The following is a 15,349-nucleotide window of genomic DNA, read 5'->3' on the forward strand; positions in this document are numbered from 1 at the left end:
CGCCCAGATTTGACCGAGACTGGAGCAAACTGGGGCCTGTTAGGAGCATCCACCCCCTACCTACCCGCCGTTTACCCGTGCCCTGTACGGAAATACACTCGAGAGTGGAGCACAAGTCTTGTGAGGAGCTGCAAAAGGAGTCAGGATCCTTCAACTGGGAAAAATTTGCTTTTTAAATTTTTTATTAAGAGATACCAGCTAGTCCTTGGATGTGCAGAGCTCCAGGGGAGCAGAGTTACACAAAAAGGTGGCTACATGTGCACCAACAAATCCATCCCTAGCAGGAAGGGGCTCGGGCACATTGCCAATTCCCTGAAAGAAATCAACAGCCCCTCACATGACCAGCGTGCCAAGTGACAGTGAATCCCAGAAAGAAAAGGAGTTTCCGCTTCCAGACGGACATGGAAGTGAACATCAGTCGCCATCAGGCCACACAATGCTATCCAGCTTGGCTTTGGCCTTGACGATGAACTCCTCAGAGGCATCAACAAGTGGAAGCCGCGGAGGTCCCATGGGAATGCCAGAAACAAAAGTCATTACAGCTTTAGTCTGTGCAACACCAAAACCTGGGTGGACAAAAGCAAAACCAGGTCACTTACAGATTGTTTTGCTTAAAGCAGTCTCTATACAGGCGTCCAAAAAAGCAGCAACATAGAGTTCCTGTGTAATCCGGCATGAACCAGGCTTTAAGCACTTCTCGGAAGTGAAAACAGTGTAACTAAGAGATGATCATACTTGTAAACAGGAAAGACATTACACTAAAAATACTCATTACATTTATATATTTACCATTACCATTTCCCTCCCAAAGATACCAAGCAGGCTATTTTCTTAGACACGCACTTTACAAACTACTGTCAGCTTTACAACCAGTATGTGTGTTCCTTTCTCCTTGCCAAAAAGTATTGCCGTGCAGCCCTGACAACAGAAAAGATGGCACGAGTCCTCCCTCGGTAAACCAAGCAAAAATCAGGCCACTTCAAACTTAGCTCTGCTGGCAGGCTGAGCTACCCCAGCCAATTCATCATCACAGCAACCTGATGTTTGCAGCCTCGCAGCTATTCCCCAACGCAGACTCACATAAAGCCAAGCCCTGGAGGTCAGAACATCCTGTTGGCCTGTGACAGTGACATTGGGTTCCAGCGTAAACCACCATAGAAACTTCGGGAAGCCTCTCTGTCCATAACTCAAGTCTCCTTATATACCTCTGGAAATTCAGTGTTTGCCTCTATCTGTAAGGCTAAATAATGATGCATTTCCTCTGACTTTTAAGCCAAGAAATACAACCAAGCACTAAAACTCAGCTACGTTCATTGGGGTTTGCACGTGTACAGCGAAAACACAGTGAACAGTTCTCTTCATTAAGTGACGACCATGAAATGTGCAATTCAATCGCCCTACACTACTCCAACTTGATTAGTTTAAATTGCTTTTTATATTAAAACTTCTGCTTTTTTATAAAAATCTTTCCATCTTAAAACACTTTGGCCTTGTACAGCCTTGAGCAGATTTACTCTTAAATTATAGCAAGGCAGGAGAGACAAGTATCAGAGCTGTTTTCCTACTGAGCACCATGATTTCAGCAAAATGACTCTAGAAAAGAAGCTAGAAATGGGCTTTTGGTGACAGAACCAAAAAAACCAACCCACTGAAAGAGTGAAGATAAGAAAAAGGGAAAATCACAGTCACGGCTTTAAAGCTGTGAGATTTCACAGAAGCAGGAAGGAAGCGAGAGCAGAATCTGTTGGAGATGCTTGGTCAGTTCCCTTTGTGGAGCTCACAGCTGCTACTAACCTGGGAAACAGCAGACACAACATTTTTTCACTGCAAAATCTTTCAGGAAGGAAGTTCTGAGGGTGCAGCAACATGAGAGTCTCTGGAGCACCAAGTCTGCATTTTTAGATATAACAAGGGAAGCAGGCAGTGTAGGACTTACCTAGTTTGATGACAAAGTTGAGAAATTCCCCAGTGAGAAACTAGAAAAGACAGACACAAGAGGACAATTTTTCACAATGAGAACAATCAGCCCCAGTAAAGCTGGAGTAGAAAGAAGGCTGGCTCCTAGTGGGCACAGTGAAGATACTGTACCTGATACTTCCGTGCTAGCGCTAGGTCTGGCTTTACAAAGGCTTGCAACATTAGATTGGTTTTTCGTCCCAAATAGTTGTAAGTACTGCCAAAAAAAACCAAACCAAAAATAGAATCAGTAAATGCAAAGGAGGAGCTTAGAACCACTGAAAAGAAAGAAGTAGCCACAGGCTTTTGCTGCCATTCTAAGAATGGCATTATTATGATAGAGATTCATGCAATCTATGTGTGGTTTACGCTGTCAAGTATCTGAAGTATGCCAAGCCCTATGGAAGACTTTAGAGAGTAGATTTCTCTTCCCAGTTCTTTCCAAATGGAACAGCTTTTCAAAATTAAAAATAAAAAGACACAATTGGCAATATGGAAAGTCAATCACTTAATTTTCCAGTTGCTTGTTCATTTAATGGATCACCGACACAAGAACACAGGTATCACACAGTACTTGATCTAAGCAGCCTGGAACGAGGAGCAGAAGACAAATCAGAAATTAAACTCAGCAGAGCCCTTTTCCTCACAGACTTCTCATGTGAACTAACAATTTTAACCTCTCTGGGTTTTGGTTCCTTACCCATATAATGAAGATAAAAGTGATTCGCTACTTCAAAAAGTTGCGTGAGGATAAAGAAATATGTTGAAACCCTTGGGTCAGCTTACAAACTGCAGCAATGATCACCCAAACGAACATAATCCGAGATCCCAGGTTGTACGACTGCCCCGTCACTAGCACTGGAGCTAGCTTATCTGTCTGCTTGCCACTGTACAGCCCTACCCTGCAAAATCCTCCAGTGCGGTGACAGCAGATCGTTAAGAGAAATACTGTGTAGATAGTGGAAGATACAACAATACAGTGTGTGTGTTGAGGAGGAGTCCAAGCCATACTGACCTTCCAACTGCTCCATTCGCCCCTATTGCCAGTGCACTCAACAGTTGCTAGTTCAGGGTAGGGGGAGAAAAAAAAAAACAAACACACACACATTTTTAATTCATTTAACAAAATAAAGAAAAAAAAAAGGGGTGGTGGGAAGAAGCATCAGAACTACCTGGCACTGAATTTCCAGGGTTTCTTTTTTCCCCCCCAAGGCTGAAGCAAGAGAATGCCATAGAAGAAATAATTTTTAAGTGGAGCCTCTTACCTCATCTACGCCATAAAGAAATGCAAACTGTTCTCTCTCATTCTTGTTTATACACTGTGCAAGGTCCAAGAGGTCCGTGTCGCTGAACTTCACACCCTGGAAGGTGGGGATCCACTCTTTTATTCCATCCAGCAACTCTTCAACACGAACTGTGCAGAACAGCAATCTCATATGAAGAAACACGCCCCCATTCTAAGAGTTTTAACTATCTCATCCCCAAGAGGGAGACTTAGTACTTTAGAATTTGTTCACTTCTGGCTTAAGCCTAGTAAACTATATAGCTCTAAAACAACCAATAAAGTAACTTCAGTGTGATTATTTCCCAGATTTATACAGAAGACATCTTTCCATCCTCCGATATCCGAAGGGAAAAACCCCGGGTAAGTGAAAATTTAGGAATCAACTGGCAATAACATATTTAAGAATAAATATAAATTTATGCATCCAGAAACACCATTTAACTTACTGTCTAGCGAAAGTAAGTGAAGATCTGTATTCTATTCCTCATTCCTCTGCTAAATAATGCGACTTGGGAAGCACTGTGGTTTCACACGTAATGTACTAGCAAACACGACTATGCAGTCAGCATACACCAACAGATGGTGGCCACTATCGTGCAAAAAATCAGGATGCAACTATAGTTATCCCAGGCAATTACCTATCCTGCTCAACACTAATTGCAACGCCACGTCAGCATCACCTCCTCTGTCCCAGTTGTTCAGTACTCATAAGCTGTGACTTTTTTTCCAATGAAGAGGAATTCAACTTATTTTCCAGTCTTGGATTCACCTCCCATTTTTGGAAAGGATCCTTTCCACTACAGCCTCATTGTGACAGGAGCAGAGGCCACATACTACTGGTAGACTCATCACACCAGCCCCTGGGATTACACATGTCGGTATGAGCCTGTGGGCTCAGGGAGAGCTGACTAAGCAGTACTTACTCTTCAAGCCTGTCAGAGGAGGAATGTGATAGTAATAAAATGGAACCGCAGGGGCTTCAGACGCAACCTTCTGTAAGAAAGCAATCAGCTCATCTGGAAGCAAACAAACAAGTGCCCCCATAAGAGAAGGAGACTATCCAGAGGGAAAGACAGCTGAGGTTCACAGCAGCCAGGGTCTGTGGAGAGGCCACCTACAGCTTGCATGCCATATGCAGCCAATCGTATAAAAACCTGCACACACGATAAAAATTAAAGGTGACAAAACTCAGTGGAAGATCTTGGTGAAGGTAAAGATGGTATTTATTTTAAACGAAACCAATTTCAGTAACTCACACTCATTCGCTCGCAGATATAACTCACGCATGCTCTCACACAAGCAAACTACAAGACCTGTGTGCCAAAGAGGCCTCACCAGCATCACTTGTGTGCAACACAGAGGACAAGGGATCAAGTTCACATTCACCTCCCTGGGCTACTGCTCAATGGTGATGATGAACAGATTTTCGGACAACTTTTTTGTACCATTTTAGGAATCAAAGAGCTACTATGGTTGACATTCTTCTTGAGAATCTTGTTCACTGTATCCTTCATAAATCTTAGGCAGTCTTCACATCGGTGTAGCAGGAAGAGCAGTGTGCTGAAACCTCACTGCTACTATCAGCAAAGGTCTTCTGCTGATCTTTGCGCTGTTCCTCTGCGCTTACCAGTTTCATTGCCACTGATTGTGTCCTTGGCTGTCAATACCAGCCATTCTGGCAATCCACTCTGGTTTCTTCTGGTGCTTTCACGTGAACATTTCCATTCATAATTAATTCAGACAACTTTTAGCATTTCTGTTAAACACCTCCACTTCATGTGGTTCTTTTAGGTTATGTTCATGGCATTAAAAGCAAAACATTCAATTTAGAAGTTCTGAGGTAAGCTTAGGTGCATAGAACCAAACCTGATCACCTCAGTAACACGAAGCACACCTGTGTATCAGCAGTTTATCAACTTGGTCAGTGTCCAGCAAGGGTCAGCATGAAACCAACTGCCTCCTAGTGTGGCCCAGATCAAGCTTGAGCTCCAAACTGTCGATTCAGAAGACAGACTAGTTAACTACTCTTTCCATAAGCAATTCTGCCCCTACAAGAGGCTAACAAAATGCATCCCGAAAGACATCCTTCCCACTTCTTGCTGGGAGAATTCTGATATCTCCCATCTTTTAAAAAATGCTTCTTCTAGGTTTTGCTTTAGCATGGAACCAGACAAAACAGGTGTGCAAACATCATCACCAGACTATTTTCCAAAGAAAGAAGATGGCATTAATCCTTTCTCTATGATAAAGGTTTGGAGGGCAATATAAGAGGCCTGAGCAGGTCTGGCAATCACACCTACTCACCTTTGTTTGTGGGTTTGAAGAAGAAGGGGGCTATTACCGCAATACCACTAGCACCTATGGCTGCTGCATGTCTTGCCTATAAAAGAATGGAAAGTACCTGAAGGTACATTCACTTTACATTTGTTACACACATAGTGAAAAGGAATCATAACATACACTCACCAGCTCTTGGGACTCTGTCAGACTCAGTGCTCCCACATGAATGATCACATGATCCAATCTGCATAAAAAACAAATTCAGACGGTTTGGGGAGGTTTCAGTGCTGGTGAAAAACACCAGTGTGCCAAAACGACTTGCTTCAGACCAGGCTGCCACAGAACAAGAACTTCACTGAGCTAGATTAAACCTAGAAAGGATTTGACCTGTGCTGACCTGACAAGCAGACACACGGGGAAAATGCTGACAGTGGCAAGCAGCTGGTGGTGGAAAAGAGAAAACACATTTGCAAATACAAATCACATGTGATTCCTTGCTGTCATATTTGCAAGGCTGTCACGAGGAACAAATCTTAGCACTTTATCAGGAAGTTAAAATTAAGACATTCAGGGTTTAAGGGGAAGCTGGGAAAAGGAAAGGATATCAAAGCAATCTTTGCTTTCTAAACCTATTTCTCTGCAGAACTACCAGAAGAGTTCAATCTCACAGCAGCACCTTTTGACTGCTCATCTGCTCCTGCCAAGGGAACCTCCCAGGTTCCAGCCCGTAAGCCCCATTTCTGTGTTTCTCCTTTATATCCATGCAGACTGTGAGCCTTTACACCAGTTTATTTCTGCTTACTATCCTCCCCGAAAACGCCTCCTCCTCTCCACATCCTCTGACATAGAAACTAAGAAGGCAGCAGTGGTGAGGAGACTTGGTGTCAAGACTATGACAGGTACAAGAGATGGAGAATGGAGCTGCAGTTGGATACACAGCTGCGGATCTGGGCTGAATTCCTTCTTCTGCCAGTGATTTTGCACCTTTAGGGAAGCAGTTAAACACTTTATATGTCAGCTTTACCCCATACCAAATCATTTAATATATTACAAGGTTGAGAAATGCTCACAGGGCATTAATAGGCAGATTGCTCTGCAATCAAAATCAAATCAAATTTTTACTGAGCAAAAAAAAAAAAAGGCAGAGCCCTTTTTGTCCCCCGAGCCCTTTTTTGTCCCCCTACCCCTCAGTGCACCAAAGAGGACTCTTACAAGCTCTCCAAGCAGCAGAAATGGACACCAGCTAACTGGCAGTGACAAAAACACAGACTTCTACGATAAAGGACCCTGGGCAACAAGCCCAACAACAAAATGCTCAAAAAAAAGTCATCGGCAAAATTTGGCTTTTGCAATCAGGCATGTCCATACCATCACAAGAGATCTGGAATCCCCTGTTCCCTCTCAGCTACTCACTTGTCTTTTCCTTGGCACACCCATTCTTCTGCCAACTGCTTCCTCTCCTGGGTGCTAAGGGACAGTCCTTCTCCTGTTGTGCCATTCACTGTTTCAACACAACACAACACACTTGCTGCCTACATGCATTGCTTTTACTGAAAACAAGAACTGACGCTTTTAATATTAAAAAGAATTTAATATTAAAAGAATTAAAAATATTAAAAAGAAACATTTTTCCTTCAACTCATTTTAAGATAGCAATGGTCCATGTCAGCATCTGCACGGGAATTGCAGCGTGATCATCACTAAATGCTTGTGTCGCAAACCTGGGTGTTTCAGGATGAGCCGCTTTGGGAGGGAGGAGGCAGAATCAGCTGCTGAAACTGGGAAACTGCCCCCCAGTACCTCCTCCCCAGCAGACACCACCTCCTTCTCCCAGTCAGGCTATGACAAGTGGATAAAGGGATGCCCAGTGAGCCAGGCAGAGTGATGGCCTGTCCTCCACCCCAAGGAAATTCGGTGTCTCTGTCGTGAGTGGAACCATGTGTGTCCTAGTGTCCTACCTAGGCTAAAGCACCCCTAGAAAACAATGAGATGTCAGTATGTTCATTTACAAACAGCAGATTAAACTGGGATAGCTGAAGTCACTGCCACGCTCTGATTTTCATCTTGGCACTCTTTACACATAAGTTTTGAACCAAAATTTTATCACTGACTTCAGCTTACTTAACTATGCCAGGCTATGGATGAAAGTGGTTTAGCTAATGCTGCATTCTCTATCAAGCCGTCAGAGAATGGAGACAGATGGGAGCAGTGACCACCTGGGTATCACCCAGTGCACCGCAGGTCTCCTAAAGAAGCCCATTCGGCTTTGATGAGCCCACTGACTTCCCAGGACTCCTGACCTGATGTTTTTTAATCAGATGATTGGATCTTGCCCAGGCAAAAGGGGAGAATTATTCAGTTGAGTCTTTTCTGCCAAGACAGCATTATCCATTCATCCCTGGAAATGTCACTGTATGAAGGCAACGCTTATTTTATCCCACGCAGAAATGGGGTGTAGGCAAAAGCAGATGCCCTAAGTATCACTTACACTGTCTCCGCTGGTGAATATAAATGTCTAGGTTGATCCCACATCCACAGTCCCTCCTACTACAGCTCTATCAGGCAAGCTATCATAGGGGTGCCATCCAAGCAAAAGGGGTGTAACACAGTTTCTGTCAAAAAAAAACACTTACCAAACACATTCTTCACGTTCTGCTCGCTTACCAGATAGTCCACATATTGATGAATCACTGAAAGGTTAATTTGTCTGAAATGAAAGGAACCAAGCAACCTTAGGACCCTCAGCAACCCTGAATCTCCACTAACAGATATCAAACTTAGAGATAAACACCAAAAAAAAAGACAGGTATTTTTGAAGCCTTGCATTTGTACACACACAAATTACCCCAAGGTATGATATGTGTTAAACACACATGTTTAACGTTTCAGGTAACAGTTCAGTTCTGAGTTCTTTCTTCCAGTTGCTCTTCCTCCTGACAAGTAGTTCACTGTTCCAACCTTTTATCTCAATTGGTAATTACTGGAGGCTTGTCACAGCAAAGGACTTATTTTGGATGACAGGAGAGAACAAGAGGCACTCAAACCTTTTTGACTGTTTGAGGGAAACAGGATCCCTCTTGAGTGCACAAAGATATTTGTGCAAGTGCTGGCAAATAGTTAAACTATACTTTTAACTGCTGGGGACAGACCATGAAATGGCATCTGCTAGATGTGACTTTGACCTCTCTCTCATTAAAGGATACGGAAAGCAACAGACTTCCCTGACAAACAGTGGAAATCGAGTTCTAAGTTTATCTTCTCTGCAGGACAAACTTATTTTGTTTATCAGTGTATAGTATTTCACCGTTGTTTTCATTTGTCAAACCTACAGACCAGCACTATAGTCTGGAAGTCAATTCTGGGACCTTGACTGAGTTTACACATCACCCAAAATTTCACAGCCGCATTCCCAGAACATATCTTTTAAGGGCCAGGCACACCAGGCAGTGGACCCAGATCATTTGGCAAATACCATGTTGGAATACATTTGAGTAGTAATAAAAAATGCAATTGGAAATAAGTTTCCTTTAAAGCAAGAAAGGAAGCAGCGACTGCAATGCAAATGGGCGCCCCGACTGAGACAGTGCGCGCTTCACAGCGCTTTTCAGAAGTAAAGGATCACTTTCAGGGGACTGTACTAGCAAATCTCCACTGTCTCCCTCAAAAACACATACAGATCTTGACACATCCCCCATCAGAGAAGCTCAGGGTCCTTTGCTGACTCCACACAACTCTGTCTTGCAACATCAAAATGCAGTAGGGAGGACATCTGTTTACCATCACTGCTTTGAGGAAGGCCCAATTTCAACTTTTGAGTTGATGTTATTTTCAGAACTGTGCAGTCCTTGCAATATTTTCTTCTGGTTTAGACTAATTCCATGCACACATGAATGCATCCACGAGTTAGCTAGGGTAAAGTCTAAAAGGACATCACATTTTGACAGTTATTTTCTAGCTCTCAAGAGCCGTTTTTAACTAGGACTGTGATTTGCCTTAACAAAATACTGCATATATATAGTATATAAGGTTATATAAATAGTATATGTTTTAATTATATAGATTTATAATTATAATTTAATTATATAACTTTAATTATAAAGTATATAATTTATAATTAGTATGATGTAATTTGCACCTACAAAAGCAATAGAAAGAGATGGGAGACTGATCAAACTCTCCAAACCCACACCTACAGCATTTTCTGGGCAACAGGAGGATGTGGAGGCGAAGGGAACCCACTCCAGTGCTAGTGGGACCAACCTACTCGTTTCCCCATCCCATCAGGGAGCTGATTTAAAAACAAAACCACAACTGATACAGTCCAAGTAAGAGAGAAGGAAGGCAGGGTTTTAAGGCAGCAGTAAGCTGTGCAACTCTGACAACATGCCATGCTGTGCTACAGGGTCACACTCACCCATCAGGAGTCATGGGAGTGACTGTAGCAGCTACAAGACCCTCTAACTTCTTTCCGGGTGTCATTAAGCTGTTTGGAAAAGACAAAGTTAAAAGTGATTCCCATCTTTATTTAAGCAGAGTTTCGACTAACTTCAGTTAACAGCAAAACTAGGCAGGCAAAGTTCAGAAGAAGTGGACTTTGCAAGGGTGTTATTTTTGGTTAGAGAGAATTGTCTTGCTGCTGCTGAAGAAGCGGCTTCTTGCAGCCCGCACCCCCCAGGGCAGGCCCGGGACCACCAGGCGCAGTCGCATTTCAGAGACACCCCGAATTCCCGAATTCCACTTCCTCTCCCACCTCCAGCACGTACCTGATAAAGGCTGGCCGGGAGCGCAGCTGTGCGGAGATCCGGCCTGAGAGCCCTGCCCCGGGAAGGCCGCTCTCACGGAGAGCCCCCGCAGGCCGCGGCCGCCCGAGCCCGGGGCAAGGATGGCCGGCCCGGGCAGCGCCGGCTCCGCTTCCCCGGTCCCCCTGCCCGCCCCCGCCGGCCGCCTGCCTCCGCCCCCGGCCCGGCGGGAGGAGCCGCTGCCCGGGCTGAGCCCAGCGGAACGGCGGGGAGGGGCAAAGGCGCCGAGCCGGGCGGCGGGGGGCGGCATCGCCCGGGCGCTCCGCTGCGGAGCCACCTCCTCTTCATCATCCGCTCCGCGTCCGCAGCCCCGGCAACCCGCGCGCCGCAGCTCGCGCTTACCCGCCGAGGCTTCTTGGAGTGCCAGTCGCTGTTTGCAAGCTTTCAAAAGTGGAAAGCAAATAAACAAACAAATAAATAACTGAGATAAGAGAGCTGGCCACATGGCTGAGGAGCCGCCGGAGGAATGGTACCCACCGTAGCCAAGCGGGACGGCGGGGCTGCAGAGCATCAGGGCGGGAGGTGCGGGAGCGTTTGCTGACCAGTCTGTGAATTTCAGCAGGGATTTCTGCCCCGGCACAAGCCACCGTAGAAAGAAAGAAAAAAAAAAAAAAAAAAAAGGATATCTTTCTGTTGATAGGTGAAAATAATGAGGCAAGCCTGGCTGCAAACCAGCCTGAAGCGACTCCAGCTCGGCTCCCCTTCCACCCGCACGCTCCGGAGCTGCACGAGAGAGAGAAGTTCATGCTACTGCTGCCATCACCAGCGTCAAAATGCCCTCCTGGAGCTCTCTGCTAGAGAGACACATCCACTGCACGGTGCAACAGAAATTAAAACACATTCTCTGCTGTTCAGTGCCATTCAATGAGAAGGATTTCAACAGGCTCATCGTGGTAAGTGAGGAAGCAAACCCACACTGCCTTGTCCTAAAGGGAACAAGCATCAGAGGGCACGTCAAAAGCTCGTGAAGGCCTGGGAACTGTGATAAAGGGCATCTCTGGTTAAAAGATTATATTTTCCCAAGCACATTAGTCAAATTTAATCTTTTCTCATTTCCCAGACAAAAACAAAGGTACAACTGGAGATGAAACCCAAAACTACAGCTCAGTAATTTAAGGGTAAGGATCAAAATATTATCATTGTAGTAAACCAAATCCCATATGCCCAAAAAATTCAGCATCGTTCCAACTTGTCTTACATCTCTGCACTCCTTTTAAGTGACAAATGTGCACGTTTCACCTTCAGGGTCTCAAATCCGCACTCAGCATGAAATTTAAAAGTTGTGGCATTGAAGAAACAAGCCAGCCATTGATATCTGTGTCTTAGTTCCCCTTGGTAAAGTAGAGGTCGCATTTAGCTCTTCTGTTCGTTGCTGTGGTTATCTACCTGCAAGCTCTGCAGATGGATGTGGTGGGGACCTCCTGTTACTCAGTGCCTCTATTTTGTAGTTCTTTTACAAATCATCACAATTTGGATAAGAGAAACCCAAACCAACAACACATAAACATGTAATGTACAAGTAGAAAAACATGCCATAAACCAAAAGGCACAAGATGCATAGAAATGAGAAGTTAAGGGGAAGACCCGCTTCATTTTGGCACCGCTACGTACACCACCACCACCACCTGGGTGCAGCTCATGTTGTGGGGGCTGCAGGACACCATGACGACTTCAACCAGGCAAGGCTTCGGCTGCCCGTTTCCTCATCTCTTGCCTGTTTCTTGTTCCACTGTGGTGCTGGAAGCGCTCCCAACGCCAGTGCAGTGCTCTGGCTCTGGGACATGCGGCGTGGGGAGCTGGGAGGATCCATGTCTCTGTGTGAGGAAGGCAAATGGAGGTCAGGCTATGAGAAGTGAGCAGAAAGCAATAGCTGATGGGGAGCTAAGACCGCTCCTCTCATGCAGCCCACGTGGCTCCTGTTTTCTTCTCCAACATGTGGTTTTACCAGATGCATACCACGTGCAGTGCAGCGTTTGGGCCTCGTGGCAGAAAGGCAGCTGTGCACAGCACAACCCTCCTGCATCCCACCAGAACTGCAGCTGCTCCGGAATTCAAACCTTCTCCCAGTAGATCTGACCAGCAGACTCCTAGCGCCTCGTAAGGCAAGGTAGTGCCCTGCAGAGATTTGTGGCCGACACTTAACAGACTCAGAAGAAAAGAGGCTATGAAAGGCCATATAGAGCCCATACAGACTGACCACCAAAAAGACATCAATAGGTCTTTCTTGAATACGCCCCAACGCCTGCAGCTCACAGCTCTCCTGTGGGGCTTGGTTTGCTTCCTGGGGAAAATCATTTGGGTTTTCTACACCCATCCGTGAACCAGGTGCAGTAAAACATTCTGCCTTCAGTCTGCACTTTCAGATCTTCCGTTAGAGCGCATTTTGAGAGCATCCAGTGCCTGCAGTACAGAGAACAATCCCCCATTGTTGTGTGCTCTGGGAGCACATTTTTCATGTATTCATATCATAATCTTAGGAGTTTGGGTTTGTGGTATTCCTCCTCCATTCCAAAATATTCTCACTGTGGGCTGTTCACATGCAGAGGTCACTTTCTCTGGGGTTTGGCTTTATTAACAGGTTCTCACAGAGCACATGTATTTTTCTTTTCTTTGAGGCTCATTTCATGCTTCCAGAAATCCCCTCTTCTCTATGCCTTTCCATTCCTATGGCTAATTTCCCAGCTCTCTCAGCCTCTCCTTGTAATACAAATTCTCCAATCCCATGGTCATCTTTGAGGCCCTTCACATGACTCACTCTCGGAAGTCCATGTCTTCCCTTTACTGGGTAGCCCAACACTCCAGATGCATCTCACCAGGCTGACCTCCCTCGACCTGCTGGCAACCCTCTTCCTAATGCAGGATACTGCAGGGACACACTGCTGGCTTAAGTTCTGCTTGTCCACCAGGATCCCCCAGGGTCCTCTTCAGCCAAGCTGCTTTCCAGCTGGGTGGCCCCCAGCCTGTACTGGTGCATGAGTTTATTCCTCCCCAGCTGCAGAACATTGCACTTCCCTGTGTTGAACTTCTGAGGTTCCTGCTGACCCATTTCTCCAGCCTGTCAAGGTCTCTCTGGATGCCAGCACACTGATGGTCCATCAGCCACCCCTTCCAGCTTTCTGTGACCTGCAAATTTGCTGTGGGTGCTCCCTGTTCCATCGTTCAGGTCATAAATGAAGAGGCTATGCAGTCCTGGCCCCAAGAGAACAGGAAGTTCAGAGACAATTTGGTGCTCTGTAGAGCCATTTAGAGTTCTTTTCTGAGTATTTTAAGGGAGTTTTGGAGCTACTCCATGCTGTTGATGGCATATGAGAGAAGTTTTACAGTAGCTTGGAGTGGTTTAGAGCTGCTTAGAACAGTTTGTAGGAGTGACAGATTGGTCTAGAAGGGTTTTAGAGCTACTTAGAGCTCATTAGAGGAATTTTAGAGCCATATAGAGGAGTTTAGAGTTGTACAGCGGAGATTTAGAGGCATTTTAGATGTATTTAGAGACACATTAGTGCTGCTCATGGCAACATAAAGGAGGCTTTGGATCAGTTTAGGGGTGCTCTGAGTAGGTGTTTAGAAGAGGTAAAGGAGTTTACCGTTGTTTAGAGTGCTTTACAGGAGTTTTAGCACATTTTACAGGACTTTACAGCTGCTTAGAACTGTTGATAGGGGATTTAGAGGAGTTAGATCAATTTAGAGCGGTGTAGAGCTGCTTAGTGCTGTTCAGAGCAGTTTTAGCAGGCTTCAGAGAAGTCCCAGCACTGTTTCTCTGTAAGCAGGAGTTCCAGAACTACAGAAAGGAGTTCTAGAGCAGTTGCAAGGAGACTGAGGCAGCTCTGAGATCTATTTTGAAGCATTTTACCGCTGTTTTAAACTGTGTGGAGGAATTCTGGATACTAGTGTTGTTTAGAGGGTTTTCAGAGAGGTAGAGTGGAGGTTTTTGAGGAATTTATACCTTCTTGCCATTGTTTATAGCTGATTGAAAGCGTTTTAGAGCTGTTTAGATGTGGTGTAGAGCAGTGCAGTGCATTTTAGAGGTATTCTGGAGCTGTTTAAAGTCCAGACTGGTTTAGCAGCACCCTAGAGTGTTTGAGCATCAGTTAAATGATTTAAAAAGGTGTAATTTAGGGGGTGTAGTAATAGCTCTTTAAAAGCTCATCAGAGGTGTTTTGGACCTGTCTGGTGGTATTTTAGAGGAGTTTAGAGCACCTCAGAGCACATTCAAGGAATTTTAGAGGTCCTTAGAGGAGTTTAAGAGGCCCAAAGGAAATTCAGGGATCTTCAGATCAGTATAGAGGCGTTGTATGTGAAATGAGATGAATGTGAAAGCTGCTTAGAGGAGGTTTAGAAAGATGTTAGTGCAGTTTGGAGGACCCTAGCACTCTTTACAGCATATTACATCTCAGAACTGCTTAGTGTGCTTTTGAGTAGTTTTGGAGGAATTTGGAGTTATTTTTCAGACCTTTAGAGCTCTTTACAGGAAATTTAAAGGCACTTTAAAGGTGGTAATAAATCGTTAAAGATGTTTAGAGCCATTTAGTGGCAGTTTAGAGCTGATTAGAAGAGCTTTAGAGACCACTTACGAGTTGTGTAAATTACATCTGGAGGCAATTGCCTCATTGCAGCAATACAGAGGTCCTTACAGCTCTTTAGAGCCGATTAAAGGACTTTTAGAGCAATTTAGAAGAGGTATATAGTGGTTTAGAGCTGCCTAGAGGGGGTTAAAACCTTACAGTAGTTTAGAGACATTTTAAGAAATGTTAGAGTTGCCCCAGCCCATCACCCCCCCAGTTCAGTGCTGGTTCAGGGCTGGGACTGTCCTCCCACGTCCTTGAAAGCCATGATCGCTGTTTCTGCCTCCCCTCACTGCCTCTGTTCCTCTGCCCCAGTCCTTGGGCAAGGGTTTTGCGCTTCAGGGCAGCCTTTGCTTACCTTTGGAAGGAATGCAATTAAGAAAATGATGGTAAAGTTTCTAAGAATCTCTGATACTCACACTGATAAGGCCCTCTGTAATTACCAGAAGGAAATGAACTGTGCTTTCGCC

General features: G+C 45.0%; 2 protein-coding genes across 3 annotated transcripts; both read right to left on the reverse strand.

Annotated features, from left to right (window-relative positions):
* Positions 1–149: 149 nt before the first annotated feature.
* NPL (N-acetylneuraminate pyruvate lyase) lies at positions 150–10,471 on the reverse strand. Of its 2 annotated transcripts, XM_054211215.1 has the most exons (12): positions 10,285–10,421; positions 9,936–10,004; positions 8,155–8,228; positions 6,935–7,022; positions 5,708–5,765; positions 5,546–5,621; positions 4,165–4,257; positions 3,222–3,370; positions 2,972–3,018; positions 2,089–2,173; positions 1,937–1,976; positions 150–566 (listed from the first exon to the last, which is right to left on the reverse strand). In XM_054211215.1, exons 2-12 carry the CDS (start codon positions 9,998–10,000, stop codon positions 415–417), a joined length of 927 nt encoding a protein of 308 aa, XP_054067190.1. In that variant the 5' UTR covers positions 10,001–10,004; positions 10,285–10,421; the 3' UTR covers positions 150–414. The 2 variants fall into 2 exon arrangements, with proteins under 2 accessions (XP_054067190.1, XP_054067191.1); XM_054211216.1 differs by lacking the exon at positions 2,972–3,018 and having other exon boundaries at positions 409–566; positions 10,285–10,471.
* LOC128913747 (protein SOGA3-like) lies at positions 10,127–11,042 on the reverse strand. Its single transcript, XM_054211861.1, has 2 exons — positions 10,798–11,042; positions 10,127–10,701 (listed from the first exon to the last, which is right to left on the reverse strand). The coding sequence occupies exons 1-2, from the start codon at positions 10,829–10,831 to the stop codon at positions 10,127–10,129; spliced, it is 609 nt and encodes a 202-aa protein (XP_054067836.1). The 5' UTR covers positions 10,832–11,042.
* Between the last annotated feature and the right edge of the window lie 4,307 nt (positions 11,043–15,349).

This window comes from Rissa tridactyla, chromosome 8, assembly GCF_028500815.1.
Source record: "Rissa tridactyla isolate bRisTri1 chromosome 8, bRisTri1.patW.cur.20221130, whole genome shotgun sequence".
Lineage (NCBI taxonomy): Eukaryota > Metazoa > Chordata > Aves > Charadriiformes > Laridae > Rissa > Rissa tridactyla.